The sequence below is a fragment of the Meriones unguiculatus genome, chromosome 3 (genome assembly GCF_030254825.1).
Source record: "Meriones unguiculatus strain TT.TT164.6M chromosome 3, Bangor_MerUng_6.1, whole genome shotgun sequence".
Classification (NCBI taxonomy): Eukaryota; Metazoa; Chordata; class Mammalia; order Rodentia; family Muridae; genus Meriones; species Meriones unguiculatus.
In genome coordinates, this window is record NC_083351.1 from 76,219,384 (window position 1) to 76,240,701 (window position 21,318).

The 21,318-nt window shown below is 39.4% G+C and overlaps 1 protein-coding gene across 2 annotated transcripts in view; it reads left to right on the top strand.

The window, feature by feature from the left end:
* Window positions 1–21,318, top strand: part of Chchd3 (coiled-coil-helix-coiled-coil-helix domain containing 3) — a 253,642-nt gene that overhangs the window by 192,475 nt on the left and 39,849 nt on the right. For both annotated transcript variants that reach the window (XM_060380219.1, XM_060380220.1), the window contains one exon: window positions 3,592–3,662. In XM_060380219.1, the coding sequence (XP_060236202.1) occupies window positions 3,592–3,662 (71 nt within the window). The remainder of the gene's footprint in view (window positions 1–3,591; window positions 3,663–21,318) is intronic.

Here is a 21,318-nt window from a genome sequence, read left to right on the forward strand (position 1 = left end):
GCAGTCCCTCTTCCCATTACTATGTAACCCACTTGGACACTGAACTGCCATGGGCTACATCTGTGCAAGGGTTCTAGGTTATCTCTATGAATAGTCCTTGGTTGGAGTATGAGTCTCTGCGAAGTTCCCTGTGTTCAAATTTTCTTGTTCTGTTGCTCTCCTTGTGGAGTTCCTGTCCTCTCCAGCTCTTACTATTTCCCACTTCTTACATAAAATTCCATTCACTCTGCCCGACAGTTGGCATCAGGCTCAGTATCTGCTTTGACAGTCTGCACGACAGAGGCTTTCTGAGGCCCTCTGTGGCAGGTTCCTAGGTTGTTTCCTGTTTTCTTCTTTATCTTGTTTACTTTTATGTCTTCGTCTTCTGTAAGTTTGATGTGCCTACAGGTGTGTTTGTGTACCATGTGTGTGCTTGGTGTCTGTGGAGGCCAGAAGAAGGCATCAGTTTCCCTGAAACTGGAGTTACAGGTGGTTGCGAGCCATCATGTGGATGCTGGGAACTGAACCTGGGTTCTTTCTAAGGGCAGCAAGTGTTCTTAATCTCTAAGCCAGCTCTCCAGACCTCTTCTCTTTTTAATATAAATATCAAAGCTACAAATGTTCCTTTAAAATAAATACTGTAACTATGTCACAAAAAGCTTAATGTGATGTACTTTCATTACTGTTCAGTTCATCATTTGCTAGTTTCCCTCATGAGTTCTTTTATCTGCTCGTGTGTTTTAAAGGGATATATTGTTTAAGTTATTTGGAGAGCTTTAAAATCTCTTAGTATGCCCAATTTGTGCTGCTCTATCAGAACACCCATGTCTGGGAGCTGGGAAGTCCGGCATAATGGTGTGCCATTTGGCAAAACCCTTTTCTGTTGTGTTTCACACAGTGGAAAAGAAGGCAAGAGAGGGCAGAACTCAAAGCACCAATCCCACACGAGAAGGTGACTCTCCTCTGTTGTGTACATTTCCATCAGAACACCCAGTATTCATCCTTTCTCCCATTGCAGATATATTGAGGATTTGGGGTTTGGTTTTTAGTGAGTAGTGGATATTTCATATATCTTCTCTGAGGCCAGAGTAGATCTTTTGAGCTTTAGTAACAGCATCCATACTTATTCTGTTGCCTTCTGTTAGAATTGCTTTTCTTTAATATTAGATTCAAAATTTCTCAAGGGTCTAATTCCTGAGTGAACATTATTGGGCTAATAAGGATCTAGTGTTGATTGAGTAATTAAATATTTTAATTAATTAAATACTACCTATATATCTTGAGTATACTTAATATTTATGTAGTGTTGCCACCCTGGTATTTTTTTTGTCATTAGAAAGATCTACGCAGTATAGGCAGCTGGTCACTGAGATGGAAGTTTGGAGCTAAACTGAAACCTATAACTTTAAAGTGAGGAATCTCTAGTAAGCTTGGCAGCAACCGTAGGCACAGCTGCTCTGTGTTCATCAAAGTAGAAGTTGTGGCTGGAATTGTTTTCCTTTCCTTCGGCATCACAGAGGGAACAGAAGGCCACTGATTTGTACTGTAGTAAAATTCTCACTTCTGCATATTATTCTCATTAGAACGCTGTACTATTTTTGATCATTTAAGATTTGTTCCCAAAATGCAATTATCCATGTTAGTCACCCCCAACCCAGTATTTTATTCAGATGTTTCTCATACTCTACAAAATATTCACCAGGTTTTACAGCCCGCTTGCCTATCTTACCTGATTTCTTCAGCAGCTTGGTTCTATATAAGTAGTGTTAATTATCATCAGTATTTTACAGGCTACTAATACTGCAGAGGAAGCTGAAAGACTGACTCAGGGTCACAGAAAACCAGAATTTTCAGCATAGTCCTGTCCAGATGTTAAAGTTTTAACATTTATCATAAAGAAACATATTACCCAAGATGTTATTGTGTCTCCAGTATCAGTGACATAATGCCCATTTGACAGTTAGTAACTGTTCTGATGCTGTTAGTGACAGACAGGTAGCTGCTTTTGTTGCTCTCTCTGTTTTTTAACAAAATTTCCCAGGAAAAGCTTGAGACAAACAGTGCAGTAGAACACAAGGAAATCCTTTAAGTGAAGCATATGGAGAGGTGTGACCAGCTTAAAGCTACAGTATCCAAGAAGACAAATTGCTTTTTGATAGCTTTGAGCCTACTGATGAATTAACACCTCTCCACACACAGAGTGTAGCTGATCACTCAGATTGCACTTTTTAAGCTGCAGAGGCAGTGCACTTAGGATACTGTCTTCGTGTCAGAAATGCACTTTTGTGCTTGAAAATGATAAAAAATTACAATCGATCCCTACAACTGTTCTGTTCATCTTTATTGATCAGGTGCAAGAAAGATAAATCGTAGCCCAAATAAGATTATAGTAAATGTTAGCATCGTAGAGGACTGGAGGTTGATAGAGAGCCATTCATCATCTCAAATGGTGACCTGTTCGTGGCTCCAGCCACCCTAGTCTGCTGTCTAATCACATACCTATTGATTTTATCTGCATCTTAGAAACCTGGATGTGACTGTCATTGGGCGACCCGGATTGTTAAATGCAAAGGGGTCACCAGTGTGAGGAGGCTTTCATTTTCATTTTCTTACCAACCAACAATGATTTATTAAAAAATAAGCTACCCAGGCTGTGGGTGTGAAACCCGAGTGATTAGGGAGTGAAAGCACACAATAGGGCCCTGTATTGTGCTGCATCCTTCTCACTGCCCAGTCCTTTTCAGTATGCTCCATTGAATCTGAGCGCTCATGGGTCATTTATGCCAACCCCTCTGGTAAGATTGCTTTCAGAGCAGCAAGCAGCTAGTCAGAATGGATGGATTTTAGTCCTGCTATGCTGGGAAAGGCATTGGTTTGCTATTGCACCTTGCCTGGTATTGTTCGTATCAAATAGCACAGCCTTTTTTATGCTAAGATTATTAAGTCTGCCTTTTGTTTTTAAATGTTGTTACAAATGTTGAGGTTCTATTACTCATGTGAAAATGAAAGAACAAACTATCTTTGTTTTATCAGTCGCCTTGCCTCTGTCTGTCTGTCTCTGTCTCTGTCTTCCCTGTCCTCCAAACAAGGGTCTGGAACTTGCCATATAGACCAGGCTTGCTCAGAACTAACTTTCCCCTCTGTCTCCTGAGTGCTGAGATTAAAAGCATGTACCCTCATGCTTGGCTAACATTCATACAGAACACAAAATATTATGTATCACTGTGAATGTGTGTAAATTTTGTTTTTTGAGCTTAAGAATCTTTTGATTTTCTAGCCTTAGGTAACCACATAAGATAGTTCTAAGACATCCTTCAAAAATATGTTAGAAGTTTTCTCAGAAGGCTCAAACAATGATGAATTAATAGTATGATCATCTGTATACACATATATTTATGTACCAGTGTCAGTACTGCCATTTAAATTAGTGCCTGTCTAGCTATTTAAGTACTTTTTTAAGTATTTAAGTACTATTTAAACCATTTAAAAAAGAAATTCCCTTACTTCTGCTGTGCCTGCAAGCAACAAGGTCGCTTCTATTTTTTAAAATTGTAAGTCTTCAGAACATTTTGTCTTTTTGCATAGTGAAAACATTGTCAACTTTGTCCACAGAGCTCAGAGTTCTACAAAGTCACCACCGAGGAGTATCAGAAAGCTGCTGAAGAGGTAGAAGCCAAGTTCAAGTAAGTTCTTCACCCTGTGCTGGCCTCCTCCGATGAGAGCTCATTTGAGTTGCTTTCTGCATCAGACTTGCCCTTGTGGTGCTTGGGCTAGGGATTGCGTGGAAGTGTTTCTGGGTGGTTGGGATGTAGCCATGTTGTCTGCTTTTTTGAAACATTTGATTAAAGATTGTTGCTGCTTAACCCATTTTATGAACTAAGTAGAAAATGAAGGAAATGGTAAGAGAGTTTTCACTTGGAATAATAGCTAGCATAGAGTGGCCTTAATTATGGAGGTTGTAGTAGATACCACCTTTCTTAATTGGAACACAGAAAACATTCACTTTTATGTAGTAAAATGGTGGGCAGGACCAAATTTGGATATCCTCTTTTCTTACAGTTAATCTATTTTTATTTCTTCACAAGTACCTTAAACACATTTAAATCATAGACTGTATCTTGCCCTTGATTATGAAGGTGATGTTAAATTGCTACATCTGTTACCTTGTGATATCTAAGTGAATATTCTGTAATTGGTGGATCAAAATACCCATGACCCCAGCCTTATTCATTCTTCTTTACCACCAGTTCTCATATTAGGTAAGAAGATATTTTACCCCTGCTAGTAACACATGTACAAATTAGTGAAGAAAAAAAGATGTTGTGACAGATTTAGTTTAAAGATTACATTTAGCTCTGACCTTATTCCTTGCACATTGTTTATAGGTGTTTAATAAAATGATTAAACCTTAAGGTAGAATTATTAGTTTCTGCTTCGGTGTGGTTTGTATGGTAATGGATGTTTGTGTTACTTTAATGTTGATTAAAATTAGATTTTTTTTTTAAAGATCATTTGAAGTATATTTAAATAGATGGAAACTTTCTATCTTTCTTAGTGAAAAAAAGAAGGTGGAGGGGTTGGGAGGATGGAAGAAATCTCTAAGACTGAGGCACAATTCAACCAATCAGTCAATGTCTCATTTATTTTTTGAAGACAGAGTCTTGTGTGGCCCAGGCTACTCTCAGACTTTTATGATAGCAGGCCTTAAATTCCTAGTTCTTTTGTCTCCTACCACACAAGTGCTGCAGTCACAGATATGTGCCACAGGTCTCATTCTTAGAGAGGAAGAGACTTTTGGTAAAGGGCTAGGGACATACATTTGGTAGAGCATTTGCCTATTATGAACAAGGACCCTGATTCTATCCCTGAGACCACATTAAACAAGCTCAACCTGAGATACATAAGATACTGTTTCCACAACAAATTTATGGAAAAGGTTGGGTGTTGAACTAATACTGAAAAGTAGTGCTGTAGTTACACTTTTTTTTTGGGGGGGGGGCTGGGGGACTATTGTAGTTGTTTATCTTTGCTCTTGATAGTCACATTTCTAAAACCTTTTGTTTTCATACTTTGGGAGCCTTTTACTTGGCATTCTGGATATTTCTTCATTATAGAATAGTCACTATTAAATAACTTAAGTTTAAGTGAAACTGATGCAGACTAAATGATCTGTAGAGTCTTCATAAAGGATATATCATTTGTCTGTGAAATGAAAAAAGTATTGAGGAGGTGGAAGAGGAAGATGTCCGGAAGGAAAATGTTCCTGTTTTGTTAGTGGGTGACAACTTTAGTGAAGATCAATGGCTTGACTCAAGAGATTATTAGCACAAGATAGAGCTGCAGAGGTCACAGGTCGCCATCTGCCAGGCTGAGGTTATGTCTTCATTTACTAAGAATTCAATGGGAGGGGTTTGAGCCCAAGAGTGCCTTAACTCCAGTGTGTTGTAGGAATAGATATCTAATGGTAGGTGTGAGGCTTGGTTGGACATATAAGAAACAAGAATCAAAAGTACCAAGAGGGAGTCCTCAGCAGTTAAAAGAAGACTCATGCAAAATGCTTGCTAAGATTGGATGTGAATTAATAACTGTCTAATGGATTAAGCTCCAGGCTTTAATGAATGATGACCCCACTCATTATTCGGGGTTAGATTCTTCTGAAGCCTCTCGCCATGGCCTGCAAATGACCACTTTCTTCCTGTGTGTCTTCACTTTGTACACATCTTCTAATCTCTAGAACCCACCTTTTTTCTTCTTTTCTTCCTCCTCCCTCCCTCCCTCCCTCCCTCCCTCCCTCCCTCCCTCCCTCCCTCCCTTCCTCCCTCCCTCCTTTCCTTCCTTCCTTCCTTCCTTCTTCCTTCTCTTTCTCTCTCTCTCTCTTTCTCTTTCTTTTTTTATTTTGTGGAAACTGGTTCAAGCTTTGTAGATCTTCCTGTCTCTGCCTCCCAAGTGCATGCTAGGATGTGCCATCAGCACTACCCCTCAGTCACGCCTTTACATACTCTAAATGCAGTCACATTTCAATGTAACAGGCATTAGGGTTTTAGTACATAAATTGTAAGTTAAGAATGACAGTTGAATTCTTCATTCTTTGGATAGACGAGGTAAAAGAACCAAGATTGTGAGTTTAGCAGATTAGAAAACTGGTATGCTGATTCTTCTAGAAGGAAATGTCTGGTTTGGGATGAGAAAAATCATTCTTGAGGTACTCCACTGAGCAATCCTGCCATGTATTCCAGACTTGACTACTGGAAAGTAAGAATGAGAAAACCATGGTCAAAACACTCATGTGGTATTTTGATGGCTTCTATAAGAAAATTGGACCTCCTCAAACTTAGTTATGAACAGAACTCCAGTAGCATCATTCTCTTACCATCTGACATAATATCATTTATAAGATCCAGTTGGATCTGGCCTAACTGGTGACTAAGGCTTTGCCTTTGCCATAGGCAAGTTCAGATTTGCATCAGGCTCCTTGAGAGATAACCTCTAAATCCTTGGAACCTTTCTCGTAGTAGAAACTGTTATTTATGTCAGGCTCCCCAGCTCATATGGTATGGGGTGATAAGACACCAAAGACTGAATCATGAGACCTCAGTGAGACTATGTGCTAAAGCATGGGTATGCTCCCCTGGCTAGCAGCGTTGTGAATAGATGGTCACATGTCATTGGCCAGGTGACTGGCCCTGCGGGCATTATCAACTCTGCATTTGGGTCTCTCCAGACTGCCTAGACATCTCCTTTGGCTAATTTTTTGTTACCATTTCCCAGCAATGAAGAACCTTAACTGACCTTCACTTACAGTGAATTCTCTGAGACTTTTTAGTGAATTCTCTATCTTTTAAGGCAGTTTGGGAGCCTTCCAGTACTTTGTGTTTTGTCAGCAGGGTAGTCTGTGAACTGTCCCTTCAGACTATATCATTTCCCCAAATCCAGTGCCAACAAATGCAGGTTTCATTCACACTCTATGAAGAGGCTTTAGGATTCATACTGTAGAAAGAAGCTCTTATTGTACCTGTGTCATTTTCTGCTGAGCTGAGCATCCCCAAGTGCCCTATTTTGATTTGCTTTGTGACTATGAGAGGGGCTTTCTGTCTTCAAAGACTAAAAATTACTTAGAAGAGTCCAGTGTCCCATTAGAAGACTGACCATCTTAAAATGTCATAGCCCTCCATCTGTTCCAAAGCAATGTACTATATTTTATTACATAACAGCCATCTTGTCTGGCCCAGTGATTCTGGCTGCTTCCTGTCCACACACCTGTTTAGCTCCTGTGAGGTTCTCTTTAAAGCTTCTGACCATCTTGAACCTGAACTCAACAGTCTCACTTAAGCCATGAACACAGAAGAACATTTAGTGAATTCTGTTTGCTAGAGGAGATTGACTGAGATGCACCTTGATTGACTGCAGGAAATGGATACTATTTACATTGCCATTTTAAGGGTAATTTTATATGGGTAAAATGGGGCTCACATGAAGGCATCAAAAAAAAAAAGTGAAGTGGCACATGACTAATACCTTCATGTCAGCTCCTTCTGCCAAGACATTCCAGGGCCAGTTAAAAATACTGGCTTATGATTCGGTCTTCAGCTAGAATGTGCACAGTAAACTATTTGGGCACATGAGAATTAGTGGGGCTTCTGTGTTCCTACTTTCACCTATGTGGCATTCATCTCTAGAAGCAGCAGTGTGACCCAGCCCTGTTGTGTTCTGTGTGTTTGTGAGGAGGGCAGGTGGGATCTATGCTACATCACAAAAGAAAAGATCAGCTTCTCTTTGTTGTTGTTGTTTTTAAAACAAAGTTTTATTACATTTTGAGTGGAATATTAAAAATATCAAACATTCTGATCCACATTTAACCAATATTGATATATCAGGACTTATTGAAATGAGCATGTTCTTTGTCCCAGTGATTCTACTTCTGAGGATTGTTTTTTTTTTTTTTTAATATTAGTTACAGTTTATTAACTTTATATCCCAGCTGTATCCTGCTCCCTCATTCCCTCCGAATCTCACCGTCCCTGCGCCTCTCCAAGTCCACTGGTAGGGGAGGTCCTCCTCCTCTTCTATCTGACCTTAGCTTATCAGGTTTCTTCAGGACTGGCTGCAAAGTCCTCCTCTGTGGCCTAACAAGGCTGCTACTCCCCGGGGGGCGTGTAAAAGAGCCCGCCATTGAGTTCATGTCAGAAATAGTCCCTGTTTCCCTTACTAGGGTACCCACTTGGAGACTGAGCTACCATGGGCTAAATCTGAGCAGAGGTTCTAGGTTATATCCATGAATGAACCTTGGTTGGAGAAACAGTCTCAGAAAAGACCCCTGTGCCCAGATATATTTGGTCCTTGCGGAGTTCCTGTCCTCTCCAGGTCATATTAACTCCCTGTTTTTTCTTATGATTCCCTGCACTCTGCAGAAGGTTTGGTTATGAGTCTTAGTATCTGCTTTGATACAGTGCTAGGTAGAGTCTTTCAGAAGCCTCTGTGGTAGGCTCTTGTCCTGTTACTTGTTTTCTCCTACATCCAATGTTCATCCAATTTGTCTTTCTAAGTGAGGATTGATCTAAACATACTGAAATCTAGACACCTAAAGAAGATAAACAAAAAAGATCAGCTTTTCAAATGAAGATCCTTTCAAAAATCCAGATCACTGTTGTAATGAGCTACATCCCTAAGATACTGTAAATGTTATTGCCACTATACTGTTGAGAATTACAGAATTTAAGAACAGTTTATACTATTTAATTTTTTTCTTTGGCTACTTTTCTCCATAATAGCTTTAAGTCTCTAGCTATGAAACATAAATCAGGAGTCAGCAAGATAGCTCAACAAGTATAGGCACTTGCCACCAAGCCTCATAACACAAATTCAATTCCTGGAAGTCTCATGGTGCAAGAAGAGATTTTACTACTGCACATTTATTGTAGTGGGCAGTCGCTTACTGCCTGCAGTGTAGAGCAACTTAAGATGCTAACTGTGGCCCCGTGGTGCATTCTGCTACTGAGTGTGACTGAAAATTGTGTTCTGTACTTTACAGCTAATTAAAGTAACCAATGCTACATAAGATTAGGAGTGTAGCTCAGTGGGTAGAGTTCTTGCCTAGTGTGCTTGAGACCAAAGAAGATTGTATATGTAATGCTTATGACAAGTCTAGCACAAAGTAAAATGCTCAATGTTAGTTTTATAACTTGAATATAATAATAAAAATCTATGTGCCAAAGGAGTACACAATCTATATATATGGAATTAGGGCACCCAAATAGAAGAGTAGGAGAAATAAGGACCCAAGGGAGTCTGTCCATAATCTAACCAGGATTTAAGTGCACAAAGCATTCAGGATAGTATAGCTCTCAGAGATGTGTCTCAGTAGAGCAGTGAGTGCTGTGGGACCCCATTCCCAGTCAACATCAGAACTGCTTCTCCCTGGTAGACCTGTGATCAGCATTCATATATCAGCATCTAGAAAACAGAATGCTCCAATGTTGTGCACACACAGACTGTTTTTAAAGCAATGATCAAGCAAGTGTAAAGCACATACCAAAGAAACATAAAGTACTCTCCTTTAAAGACAGTGCAAAGCCATAGAAAGCACTTTAGAATTGATTGATACTTCCTTTCCAGGCTGTTCTTAAAATAGTAAATAACTGATTTCTATCTTTCATTAAAGGAGGGAAGAGATAGAAAGTAAAGGCTTCATTGGAGACTGAGCTTCCTAACTTGGCTTCATCTTCTTTGAATGGCAAAACACTGTAAAGGAATGTGATTGTATGAGATTGCACGAGTGTGGGTAATAATAGCCAGTTGCGTGCCACATTGCAGGAGGAGCTTCACTTTTATCCTTGAATGAAGTCATCGACCTTACTTAGAAATCTAGGCTCCTGGGGAAAAGCGTGGGCTAGCCTCATAAAGTATTAAAGATTAGCTAGCCTGGAGGAATAAAGCTAAGGTGGTTTTAGAGTATCTGAAAAGCTATGCAAAACTTGTACAGATAAAATGGGCTTTGTGAGTATCACTGCCTACTCAGAGAATTTCTTCCATGTAAAACTCTTTAAGTTTAATATGTCTGTGGGCTTTGGGGATCCATTTGATTGTACTGTTCAGTTTCTTCTGGGATGTGGGCAAGACCTTACGGGACTAGTATCAGCAAGTGCTTCTCCTTGTCTGCTATCGCAACAGCTTAGATCGCAGACAATTGTAAGCAACAGTGCTTGAAAGATCCTGCTTAACTGGCTGTGAAATAATTAAATAAGGTTTTAACTGGCAAATTTATAATTCTGTTAGATGCCAAGCCAGTGTGCCCAAATGCCAATGTGACTTTAATTTGGAAATATTAGATTAATAGGACTAATTGTATGGCAGGTACAGGGTTTGCTCTGATTAATAGTCTTAAATCTCTTTTAGAAGTTTAGTCAGGTAAATTTATGTTACTTACTTTTCCACCTAAACTTTTAATTAAAAGTGATTTCAGAACTTGGAGCTGCTCAGTGGTGCCTTGCTGTTTGTTCTAGGTGCTCTGAGGGTGAGCTCTGGCAGCTTTACAGGACTCCAACTGCCTTATTGAATCACTCATCTTATCAAAAGGACTAATGTTATATGCCATTGCTGTGTAGTGGTGTCTGCTGCTGACAGATTCCCTAAGCTGTCCTTCATGCTTACCAATGTATACTTAAAACCTACATTAGTGCTGTGTGAATGGACCTAACCTGCCAAATGTACATGAAAAATCTTTTATCTATGATTCTCATTGATCATTTCGAAATGATCAAATGGTTTAGCTCAGTCAGACACTAATTCACATTGATCAAATTCAGAATGACCCAGTTGATGTAGTTTCAGCTGAACACAAATTGTATTAAAACAACATTATTTGGGCATGCTGCCTGTTCTAATGCAGGAGCGATGTTATAGCAGTTACATCATAGATAGAGTTATTGTGTTATAAAGATGTCTCCTTATAATGAAAAGTTCACACAAGAAGAAAGAGTGCATATTCCAGGAAAAATGGGCCTCTGGGCAAGAATTTGGGCTTTTGCTCACTAATTAAATTCGACATTTGTATCGGGCCCTCTCCCCCAACACCTTTCCTTTCCTTTTTTTTATTTTTTTTTATTTTTTTTTTTAGTTTTAGTTTTAGTTTTCAGAACTGTGAGCAGAAAATAGAGCAGCTGCAGTGGTGACATTTAATTGTGTGTCCCTTGGAGCCAAGTAACATCTTGATTATTCAGTAAGAGAGACATTGAAGAGGCAGAATTCTAGATAAAGTAAATATACCTGTGCCCTCTACACATACGCTTCTTGGTTACAATTGCCAGTTTAGAAGTTCAGGGTTATCTGTGGGTTTTGTTTTTTAAACATCAGCTCACCTCTGTTGATCCCTATGGAATTTCTTGTGCCCCATGGAATGTGAGGAGAATTTCAATTCTTTTAAAGGAAAATGTTTGTTCTTAAGAATATACTTTGGAGCTGGAAAGATAGCTCAGCATTAAGTAATGCTCTTGCAGTAGATCTGAGTTTTGGCTACTAACACCCATACCAGGTGCCTCAGCCATCTGTAGCTCCAGTTCCAGGAAACCCCGTGCTTTCTTATGGCCTGCAAGAGCATCTGAAAGCCTGTAGGGCATATAAACTCATGTGAGCAGACACATAAGAAAATGATATTTTCTAAACAATATGTTTTTATATACTGCTCAGAGCACAGGCACATTGGGCTCTACGTGGACTCAAGTCCCAGCAAGTGACTTACTGCGTCTTTGATGTCTTTCAGTTCATTCCCAACAGTGAAATGGAACTGTCATTGTACTCATTTTAGGGCCTGATGCTCAGAGGCTTAAAATGAAGAAAAGATTATTGTTGTTCTTTCTTAATGGGAAAGTTTTTTGTTGTTGTTGTTTGTTTGTTTCTGTTTGGGGTTTTTTGGGTTTTTTATTTGTTTGTTTGGTTTTTTACAAGATAGGCTTTCTCTGTGTAGCCTTGCTGTCCTGGACTGGCTTTATAGACCAGGCTGGCCTTGAACTCAGCCATTCCCCTCTCCTCTGCCTCCCTAAGTCCTGGGGTTAAAGGTGTGTGTTACCATGCCCAGCTTTGGAAAAGATGATCTTAATTTGTTTCTTTAATATGTCACCGATCATCGTAAAGTGCTATTGATGACGTCATCAGGAAATCTCAAGAGTAGACCCCGCTCTCATGCTATACTATACATTGCCCATTCTCCCATGAGTATCAAGTTAGTTCCAAGGAAAGAGAAACAGCTTTGAAATATACAAATGTTTGGCAACTTTTTTTATGATGAACATTTAGAATTGGTTGTGTTTAGATGTTTGAGGTGGGAGCTCTATAGTATTTTATGCTCTTTGGCCTCAGGATTGGAGCTCTGCTAATTAGGTCTGTCTAGTGAGAAGTTTAAAGGTTATTGTTTTGATTTCAGTTCCTTGAGTTGGATCTTCATTGCTTAATCCACACACTTTTTTAAAAGTTAATAGAAGCAAATGATAAGACGGTTCCAACTGTTGGGACCTGGGCTGTTTCCACCACAGCTTTCCACTTAACTCACAGTGTCTTTCAGAGGGAGACACTGATGGGGCTGTAACCTAGAGAAGTGGTGCTATCCATTCCCATTAAACACCATACAAACTGTAGTCTTCTGGACACCTGCATCTGCTAGGCCACTGAGGAAATGCTGCTGTCTCTTCAGCATAGGTAGAAGAAGTCACAGTGTGACAACATGGTAGTGGTACAGCCGAGTTAGCTGTGTCCCAGTGCTCCTGTTGCTTGACATTTGGGTTTGCTAGTGTTCTTTGGGGGTCTTCTCCCTTTTCCTGTTTTTCCTTCATGTACTGCATGGAATGATCAAAGCCATTTAGGCTGCTGCCCTTAGGTCTGTGGCCATAAGTTTGTGAACTCATGACTCCCTTGTAAAGTAACAGATTGTTCCATTTTCCCCTTCAGGAACATTAGCATTGAACTTTTTCCTTAATCAATATAATCGATTAAGAACCTAGTGTTCCTTACATGTTATATGAAATATTAATTGTATCCGGTTAGATGAATGGAGACTCTGCCAAAGTGATAGTTTGCTTCTTTCCATGTATCAGAATATTTTAAGTGAGAATGTGGTGAATTTGAGGGAATTTGTTTATTAATCCTTGCTTGTTTGGGTAATTAACTATGTAACTCATAGTTTTCAAAAGTAATTTCTAAGTTTTTTTTCTCTTGATACTGGCTACAGTTCATTTAATTTGTAAAGACACCAGGTAAAAATAATTTCTTTAATTTTTCTTTTGATGCTTTCAAAGATAAGGAAACATAATCGTGCTTTCTGAGTGCCATTCTGAGAGCACCAAAGCTTGCAGGAGGGCCAGTTATAGTTAATTATTGTCTGACTGACCTGCCACTTAGAACATGTCCAGGAACACTTCTGGAATATTTCTGGAAGACAGATTTTAAATTCTGCCACTGTATCAAGTTTGCAGAAATAATCATCTTAAAACGTTGTGTGTGTGTGTGTGTGTGTTTAAAAAAAATGTATCTAAGAAGCCCATTGTGGTGGCTCACGCCTTTGATCCATCCCATACATAGAAAGGCAGAGGCAGACAGATAGCTGTGAGTTCAAGGCCAGCCTGGTCTACAAAGCAAGTCCAGGGCAGCAAAAAGCTACATCGAGAAACCCTGTCTTGAAAAACAAAAACAAACAGGTGTATCAAAGAAATTGTCTGCCCATAAAATTGGGAGGTCTTGAGATCTAGGATGTCCAGGTAACTATATAATGATGTTTGTCTGTGTCTTATCCCTGCAAAGTTTGATAAATGCTTATCAGTTTTTCCTTGCTTTTAAAACAGTAAGTTGTAGATGTAATAGCTGTGTCTTTGCTATGCATGAGCAAAAATTGAAACCCAAACTTTAAGGATTATTGTACCTAAGCAAATATCTTGCCATTAATATGTAATAACCAAAACTTCCCACCTGGATGCCATCTATCCAGGCATCTATCCTGGCTCTTTTGATTTTTCATAGCAAATAGGCAAAATATAAAAATTGATAAACTAGATCCAAATTTAAGAGTTATGCTTAAGAGAATTTTTTTAAATGGGCAGATGATTTCAACAGACACTTCAAAGAAAGATATAAGAAAGGCCACTTATATATGAAAAGGACTTGGCCATCATCGGTTGCCAGGGAAATGCAAATTACAACTGTATGAATGGTGAAAATCAAGGACTGACAGTACTGCATTGTCCACATATGTCATCGCAACTGGAGTTCTCAATGATTTGCTGGTGGACATGTGAAATGACACAATCACAAGAAAATTTTGGAGGTTTCTTATTAATTTAAACTTTCACTTCCTCTGTAGTCCAATTCCTGGAGGAGTAAAAGCACAGAAAGTCCTTACAGGCCCATCTATAGCAGGGTTGTTGGTAGTAATTAAAAGCTAGAACATCAGTGTCAACAGAGGAAGAATGGGCAAACAGGAAGTGGTGTGCTAGAACCCTGTTGAAGGTCCTGAGACAAAGATCAAAATAAATTAGACTGTTAGAAATCTAACAATGGTTGGTGAGAATAGAAGGATATTTGGTTGGAAAGGGACACACAAATGCACCTTCTGAGGCCCTAAGTTGACTTCCTTAAGTCCAGGGTATTGTTATGTAGTAGTTATACCTTGGCTCTTCTACTATTAACCACGTCTGTATCAGGGTTCATGTCCCTCACCTCGCATCAGGGCTGTTGGTTTTCGGTCTGTTTCTTTACTCTAGAAACAGAGGAACATAGCTTATCTTTGTCTTCCTGCCTGTCTTTTGTTCTTCCCTTCCTCCCTCTCCTCCCCTCCCCTTCCCTTTTTCTCTTCCCATTTTTCTTCCCTTTTCCCCTTCCCTTTCCTTTCTTCCTTTTCCTCCTTATAACAGTTGCCAATTATACTTTCAAGTACAGGGAAGTTAGATATTTACTAGTACTATTTACACATGACCGAGCAAGGGCTGTTGTTATATGGTGAGTGTTGGGGGGGTGTTAATGAAGGGATTTTTAAAATATATTTTATTACTTCTTTGAAAATCCCATGCAATGTATTTTGATCATATTCAGCCTCAACTTCTTCTGAACCCACCCTCACCTCATGCTCTTCCAACTGTCCTCTACTTTTAAATAAATAAACAAACAAACAAACAAATAAATGTCTTCCAGGTCTAATTTGTGCTACCCCTGTACTCACAGGTATATAGACATGCATTAAAGTATGGTCATCTGCCAGGGGCTATACCCTTAAAAAACTGACTCTTCCACTCCCAGAAGCCATCAACTGTCAATAGCTACTCAGTTAGTGGTAGGGGCTTGTGAGTTCCTCCATACTGAAATTTTGACTGGCTGTATCTGATATGAGCACAGTTGCTCTGAGTTCATGAGTGCAGCAGACTTTGTTTTGCTTTTGTCATTGTCATCAACCCCTCTTCTGCAGTAGTCTCTGAGCCTTAGAGCAGGGGATGAGAAGGTGTTAGATGTCTCCTATTTTGCCTATTTAGTAGTAGATTCAAACTGAGGCCTGTGAGCACTCGCCTCCTCCACCCACTCTCCCCGCCTCCCCCCAAAATAAAACCACTCTGGGTTCTTAGTCAAATTTATAGCCACAAGCATTTGTTTCCTCCTATGGAGCATGCCTTAAACCCAACCAGAAAGTGGCCGGTTATCCCCTAACATTCATGCCACTGTCACACCCATAGGCACATCTTGTCACACTGATCACTATTATAGTTCACAGGCTACACAGGGAAGTAAGAACGACTGTTGATGACTTTATTCCTCAAAGCAGCCTACATAGGTCCTCTGGAACTATGAAAACTAGGCAGCAAGGAGGATACTTCCTGGGCAGTTCCAACTTGATTTGTCCATTATGGTGTCTTCAGCAATACAGTCTTACCATTAAGTCTGGTGGACAAGTAAAAACAGTGGCCCAGTGTATTGGTGTAGGGGTCTTTAGAACACACTGACCAGCTTAAGGAGAGATAACCCATACCTGGTACTGGGTTTTTTTATTTGGCAAACTATTGTTTCTGGCAAGAGCATTATCCCTTGTGTAGGGTAACTCTAATTAAACTTTTTTTTTTTGAGAATGTCTGTGTTTATGAAACTTATAGTAGATTTCCTTACGGCTTTTCAAACATCCTTAGTAGTAGGTATCCTTCTACACCATCTTCTGCCCTGCAGTTCTGTCCCTCTCCCCACCTAAACCTTCCTCCTCATTATCCCTTTCCCCACTTCATAACATCTTTCTTTTCTCCCTGACTAACAGTCCCAGTCTTAGTCAGGATTTCCATTGCTGTGAGAAAACATGATGACAAAAAGCTAGCTGGGGAGTAGAGAGTTTATTCCGCTCACACTTGCACAGCACTGTATATTATGTTCATCATCGAAGGAATGATCAGGACAGGAACTCAAACAGGGTAGGAACTTGGAGTCAAGAGCTGATGCAGAGGCCATGGAGAGGTGCTACTTACTAGCTTGCTTCCTGTGGTATGCTCAGCCTGCTTTCTTAGAGAACTCAGGACCCCCGCCCCACTACCTACCATGGGCTGAAACCACCTCTATTAATCATTAATTGAGAAAATGCCTTACAGCTGCATCTCATGGAAGCATTTTCTCAACTGAGCCTCCTTTGTCTCTGATGATACTAGCTTGTGTCAAGTTCACACACAAAGCCAGACACTACAGTCCCTTTTTATTTTTCTGGATTCTAGAAGTACTCCAAGTTAAATATTTAAATCTAAAGACTTAATGCTAGGCTCTATGAATGAATGAGAACATGTGCCGCTTACCTCTCTGGGTCTGAGTTACCTTGCTCAATATGATATTTTTGGTTTTGTGAATTTACCTACAAATGTCATTTTTTTACAGCTGTATAAAATTCTATTGTGCAAATGCATCTTATTATCAATATTTATTTATCAGTTGATAGATATCTAGGTTCTTTCCATATTCTAGCTACTGTGAATAGAGAAGTTATAAACATGTAGTGAGGAAATGGAATCCTTTGGGTATGTGCCCAGGAGAGGGATAGTAGCTAGGTTGTATGGCAGATCTATTTTTACTTTTTGAGGAACGTGGTTTCCACAGTGGTTGCACCGGTTTTCATTCCTATCAACAATACGTGAGGGATCCTTGTTCCCCATGTCTTCACCAGGGTGTGTTTTCTTTGTTTTCTTAATCTTAGCCATTTTGAGTGGGATAAGATGAAGTCTGAAAGTCATTTTAGTTTGCATTTTTCTGGTAGCTAAGGAAGGTGAGCACCTTTTAAAATATTTATTCATTGTTTGTATTTCTTCTTCTAAGAACTAGCTCAGTTTTATAGCCCACTTTTAAACTGGGTCATTTTGTTATTGGTTTGTTTTTTAATTTTTTTCTATGTTCAAGACACTAGTCCTCTATCAGGTGTAAACTGGTAAGGATTTTTACGTAGGTTGCCACGTCAGTTGTAGGTTTCCTTCACAGTGCGGAAGCTTTATAATTCTTTGGTTGTCTATTGTTGCTTTATTTCCTGGGCAACTAGAGTTCTGTTTAGAAAGTTCTTACCAGGGCTAATATTCTGAAGTATGCATCCTAACTTTTTTTTTTTTCTAGAAGTTTCAGACTTTCAGTCTAACTTTACATGTTTGATCCATTTGGAATTGATTGGCAGGGATCTTTTTTCATTCTTCTACATTCAGATATCCAGTTTTCCCTTTGTTAAAGCTTCTGTCTTTTTTTCTGATGTGTATTTTTAGCATCGGTCAAAAATCATGTAGCTATTGTGTATACAGATATCTAGGTCATCAGTTCCACTTGACCGATGTGTTAGTTTTTGTACCAGTACAGTGACTCTGTAGAATAACTTGGTATCAGGGATGGTGATACCTACAACAGTATTTATTGTTGTTGTTATTGTTCAGAATTGTTTGGGCTATCTGGGGCCTTTTGTACTTCTGTATGGAATTTTGTTTTTTGTTTTTTCAGTTTCTGTGCATTAACATTGTAATTTTGATGAGGACTACCTTGAATCTTTAGATTGCTATGAAAAGTAAGATGGCCATTTTCATAATATTAAATTGTACCAGTCCATATGCCTGGGATGTCTTTCCATTTTCTGCTGTCTTCACTTCTTTCATTCAGTGCTTTAGTTTTTGTTTCATAGGTCTTTCACTTCCTTGTTTAGGTATATTCAAAGTCACACTTGTGTTGTTTTGTTTAGGCTATTTTGACTAGGATTGTTTCTTTCAGTTCTATCCCTGTCTCTGGTCTCTAGAAGGGCTACTGGTTTGGGTATGTTGATTTCTGTCACCTGCCATTTTGCTTGAAGTGTCTATCAGCTCTAGGAGTTTCCTGATGGAATCTTTGGGTGTCTTGTAACCTGCAAATAGAGACACTGACTTCTTCCTCTTAATAAGGGAGGTTTGAAAACAGTATTTGTAAATAAAACATTCATATTGTAAGTACCACAATATAATACATTTTAATATAATAATTTCAGGCAGCAGTTTGTTCATTTTCCTTATTGAGTCCTGGCAGAATGCGTGAAAGCTTGTAAAAGCTTGCATCTTGGCCCTTCTCTACATGTTGACAGAAAAGCACACATGCTTCCATGTAAAAGTACCGCCAAACATCCCCAGCCATCCCCAACTTGCTCACATGGCTGCCTGAAGTTAGTCAGTTCCTTTTCATTGGCCTGCAGTTAGGCTCTCACTCCGTGGGAGAGAGTGTCCCAGTGCTGGTAATCAGCTGTGGTCCCCTAGAAACTGATAGATGTGCTCATTAAGGTGAGTTCTTGCTCTTGGATCTGATTCACAAGTCACCCCAGCTAGTGTTTCTGGATGAAGCTTGCAAAGAATTCTGTGTGGTGATGCATCTGGCTTTATTCTCTTTTCAAACACTGAAACTTTTTTTTTTTTTTTTTTTTTACTATGTTCAACATGCTTTGTGGGGATTTTTGCATGTACAAAGTAGTTAGCTATTTGCTATCACAGTATTTATACAAGAAGGACCAGGGGCTGCTGTTGTGTGTTGAGATTTTTTTTCCCTTGTTTTGTTCTCTTATGCTTCTGTAACTACACAGATAATTATCTATGAGGCAAATCTTTGCATGGAGACTCAGAAGACCACCAGCCTACTACTAGCATGGATCTCAGCAAAGCTGCCGGATGAGAGATGCATTCAGCAAGGTTTATGACTGGGATTTTGAAGTTAGCCCACACCTGTTCTCCTCTTTCAGGATGAAAAATGAATTGCCAATTACTGTCGACATGTTCAGACACAACACTTCATATGGCAGAGCCTGCTCAGCCTGCTTTCTGCTGGGCCCCCAACTAAGAACCCATCAGGTCTGGAAAAGGGGTGTGTTGGCAAGGAGGAGAGGACGAAAAGGGATCGCTCTCTGATCCCATCCCATTTTCTTTGCTTGTGCAAGCTTAGGCGGGAGGTCAGTGCCTCTCACCTTTGTTTCCCCCCAGAGCTCTTGAGCAAGATGAAGCGATCAAAGCCTGGTGCCAGCGCGTCGGCACAGTCTCATTACTCTGCAAGCTGCACGCCCAGATGCTGCTGTTTTCTGCATTAGGCCTTGCTGATTCACATTCATAACACCTCCATTACAGCTCATTTGGTACTGCTCATCATTCACAGTTCTCTTTGTAGGGAGGGTGTTTCTTCAGTACAAAAGATGCGAGAGTAAGGGGGATTCGACATAATGGGTATGTCCTTCAAGCATCCTGGTTAGTTGATAAGACGTAGAAACCAAAGGTTCTTTTACTACTTAGATAGTTGGAGGTTTGAATTTGATGGGGGTGGGTGGGGTTGCTGGTTTGGGTTATTTTCGAAGCCCTAAATTTGAGGTACTGGATTTTTGCCAGAAGACCAACTTCATCTGTGCTAAATCTTGGGAGCTCTTTTCTGTTAATAAATTCTGACCTGTCCCTATTTGTTCATCCTCTTCTCCTAGTGTGGAGCTCTTGTTTAAAGGCATTCAGATGACAGCTTTGTTTAGGGGAGGGAATCCTCACCAGGAGTCTCTTTGAGGTGCTAATTCTGTTTGCACTAAAAGTCCACAAGTTAAGTTTCCAGCCTCCAGAAGTCTTATATATTTGCTCAAGAACAGTTTTGATTACTGTACCTCATGCATGCCAAATGGTTTTATATATTGAGAATATAAAAAGTGACCAAAACAAACATAGAAAGAGTGGGGTTGTCTGTGGAAGTGACTTGCATAAACTGTTCTTCTCACTTTGAGATGTTCTGAAGCAAAGAGGAGGAGAACGGTTTTCCACGAGGGAGTCAGATACTAGAAGCACTGGAGATCAGACAGCATTAAGGGCTGCAAAGGAACACTTGATGTAGACTTGAAAGAAGTTTAAATATGTATTTTGAAAGGCAAAGTTGATAGGATATACAAATGCAACCAAAATTTCTACCTAGTGGGAAGTGTTTTAATCTGTCACTTTTTTCTGGTGCCCCAAAATTCACTGTATAAAGAATTACATGTTTTGGATTGCTCATTTTTGCTAGAGTCTTCTATCACAAATATTGGGCATATATGTGTTATATGTGTTTGTTAAAATAATTCCAGTCACCACTACTCTTAATCCAAACCTTTCTCCCTACGCTGCCATACAGCCATAGCCACAGTCATAACCACAAAAATTCACAGAATCAACATTTCTCTTATTTTACATGGGACATATGAATAGGATACCTCCTCTTAATGCTGGAACTTTCATCCAGTTATTGTGTTTAAAAGGAATTTTTTTCTCAACTACAATTATATTAATATAAAGTCATTGTCATTTATTATATCATTAATAACTATTGTATTTATATATTAATCTCCAATCAAATAAGCACATCTTGACTTATTAGCCAAGTTCAAGGCTTTGAGTGAGTGGGGCAAGTTATAGCTTTGATTCAAAATGTAGGAAAATAATTCAAGAAAGATTTGTTTCGTGGAATGCTTTCTGAGGAAATCGGGCTTTTGGAAAAGAAGGGTCCTAGCCTCTTAGCCTGTTGAAATGGTGTGTGTTAACCTGTTTATGTGTCCAGGTGCCATCTTTCTGAATGATACCCTAAGAGTTCATGAACCAAATTCTGTGTGCCTTAAGGAAGATACATTGGGGACAAATTCATTGTACATATTCAGATCTGATTTATCTGAATAACCAGTCTTTTATTTAGTTGTATAACTTTGAACACAACCAACTGTATTAAACGAGCTGATACATTAAATGAGTAGATACATTTCTGTTGTTAGTCTATTTTAAAATACTAGATTTTTTTTTTAATAGAAACGTCTTAAACTGAGCACATTGGAAAAGGGTAAACAGGTAAAATAAGTAGAATACCATG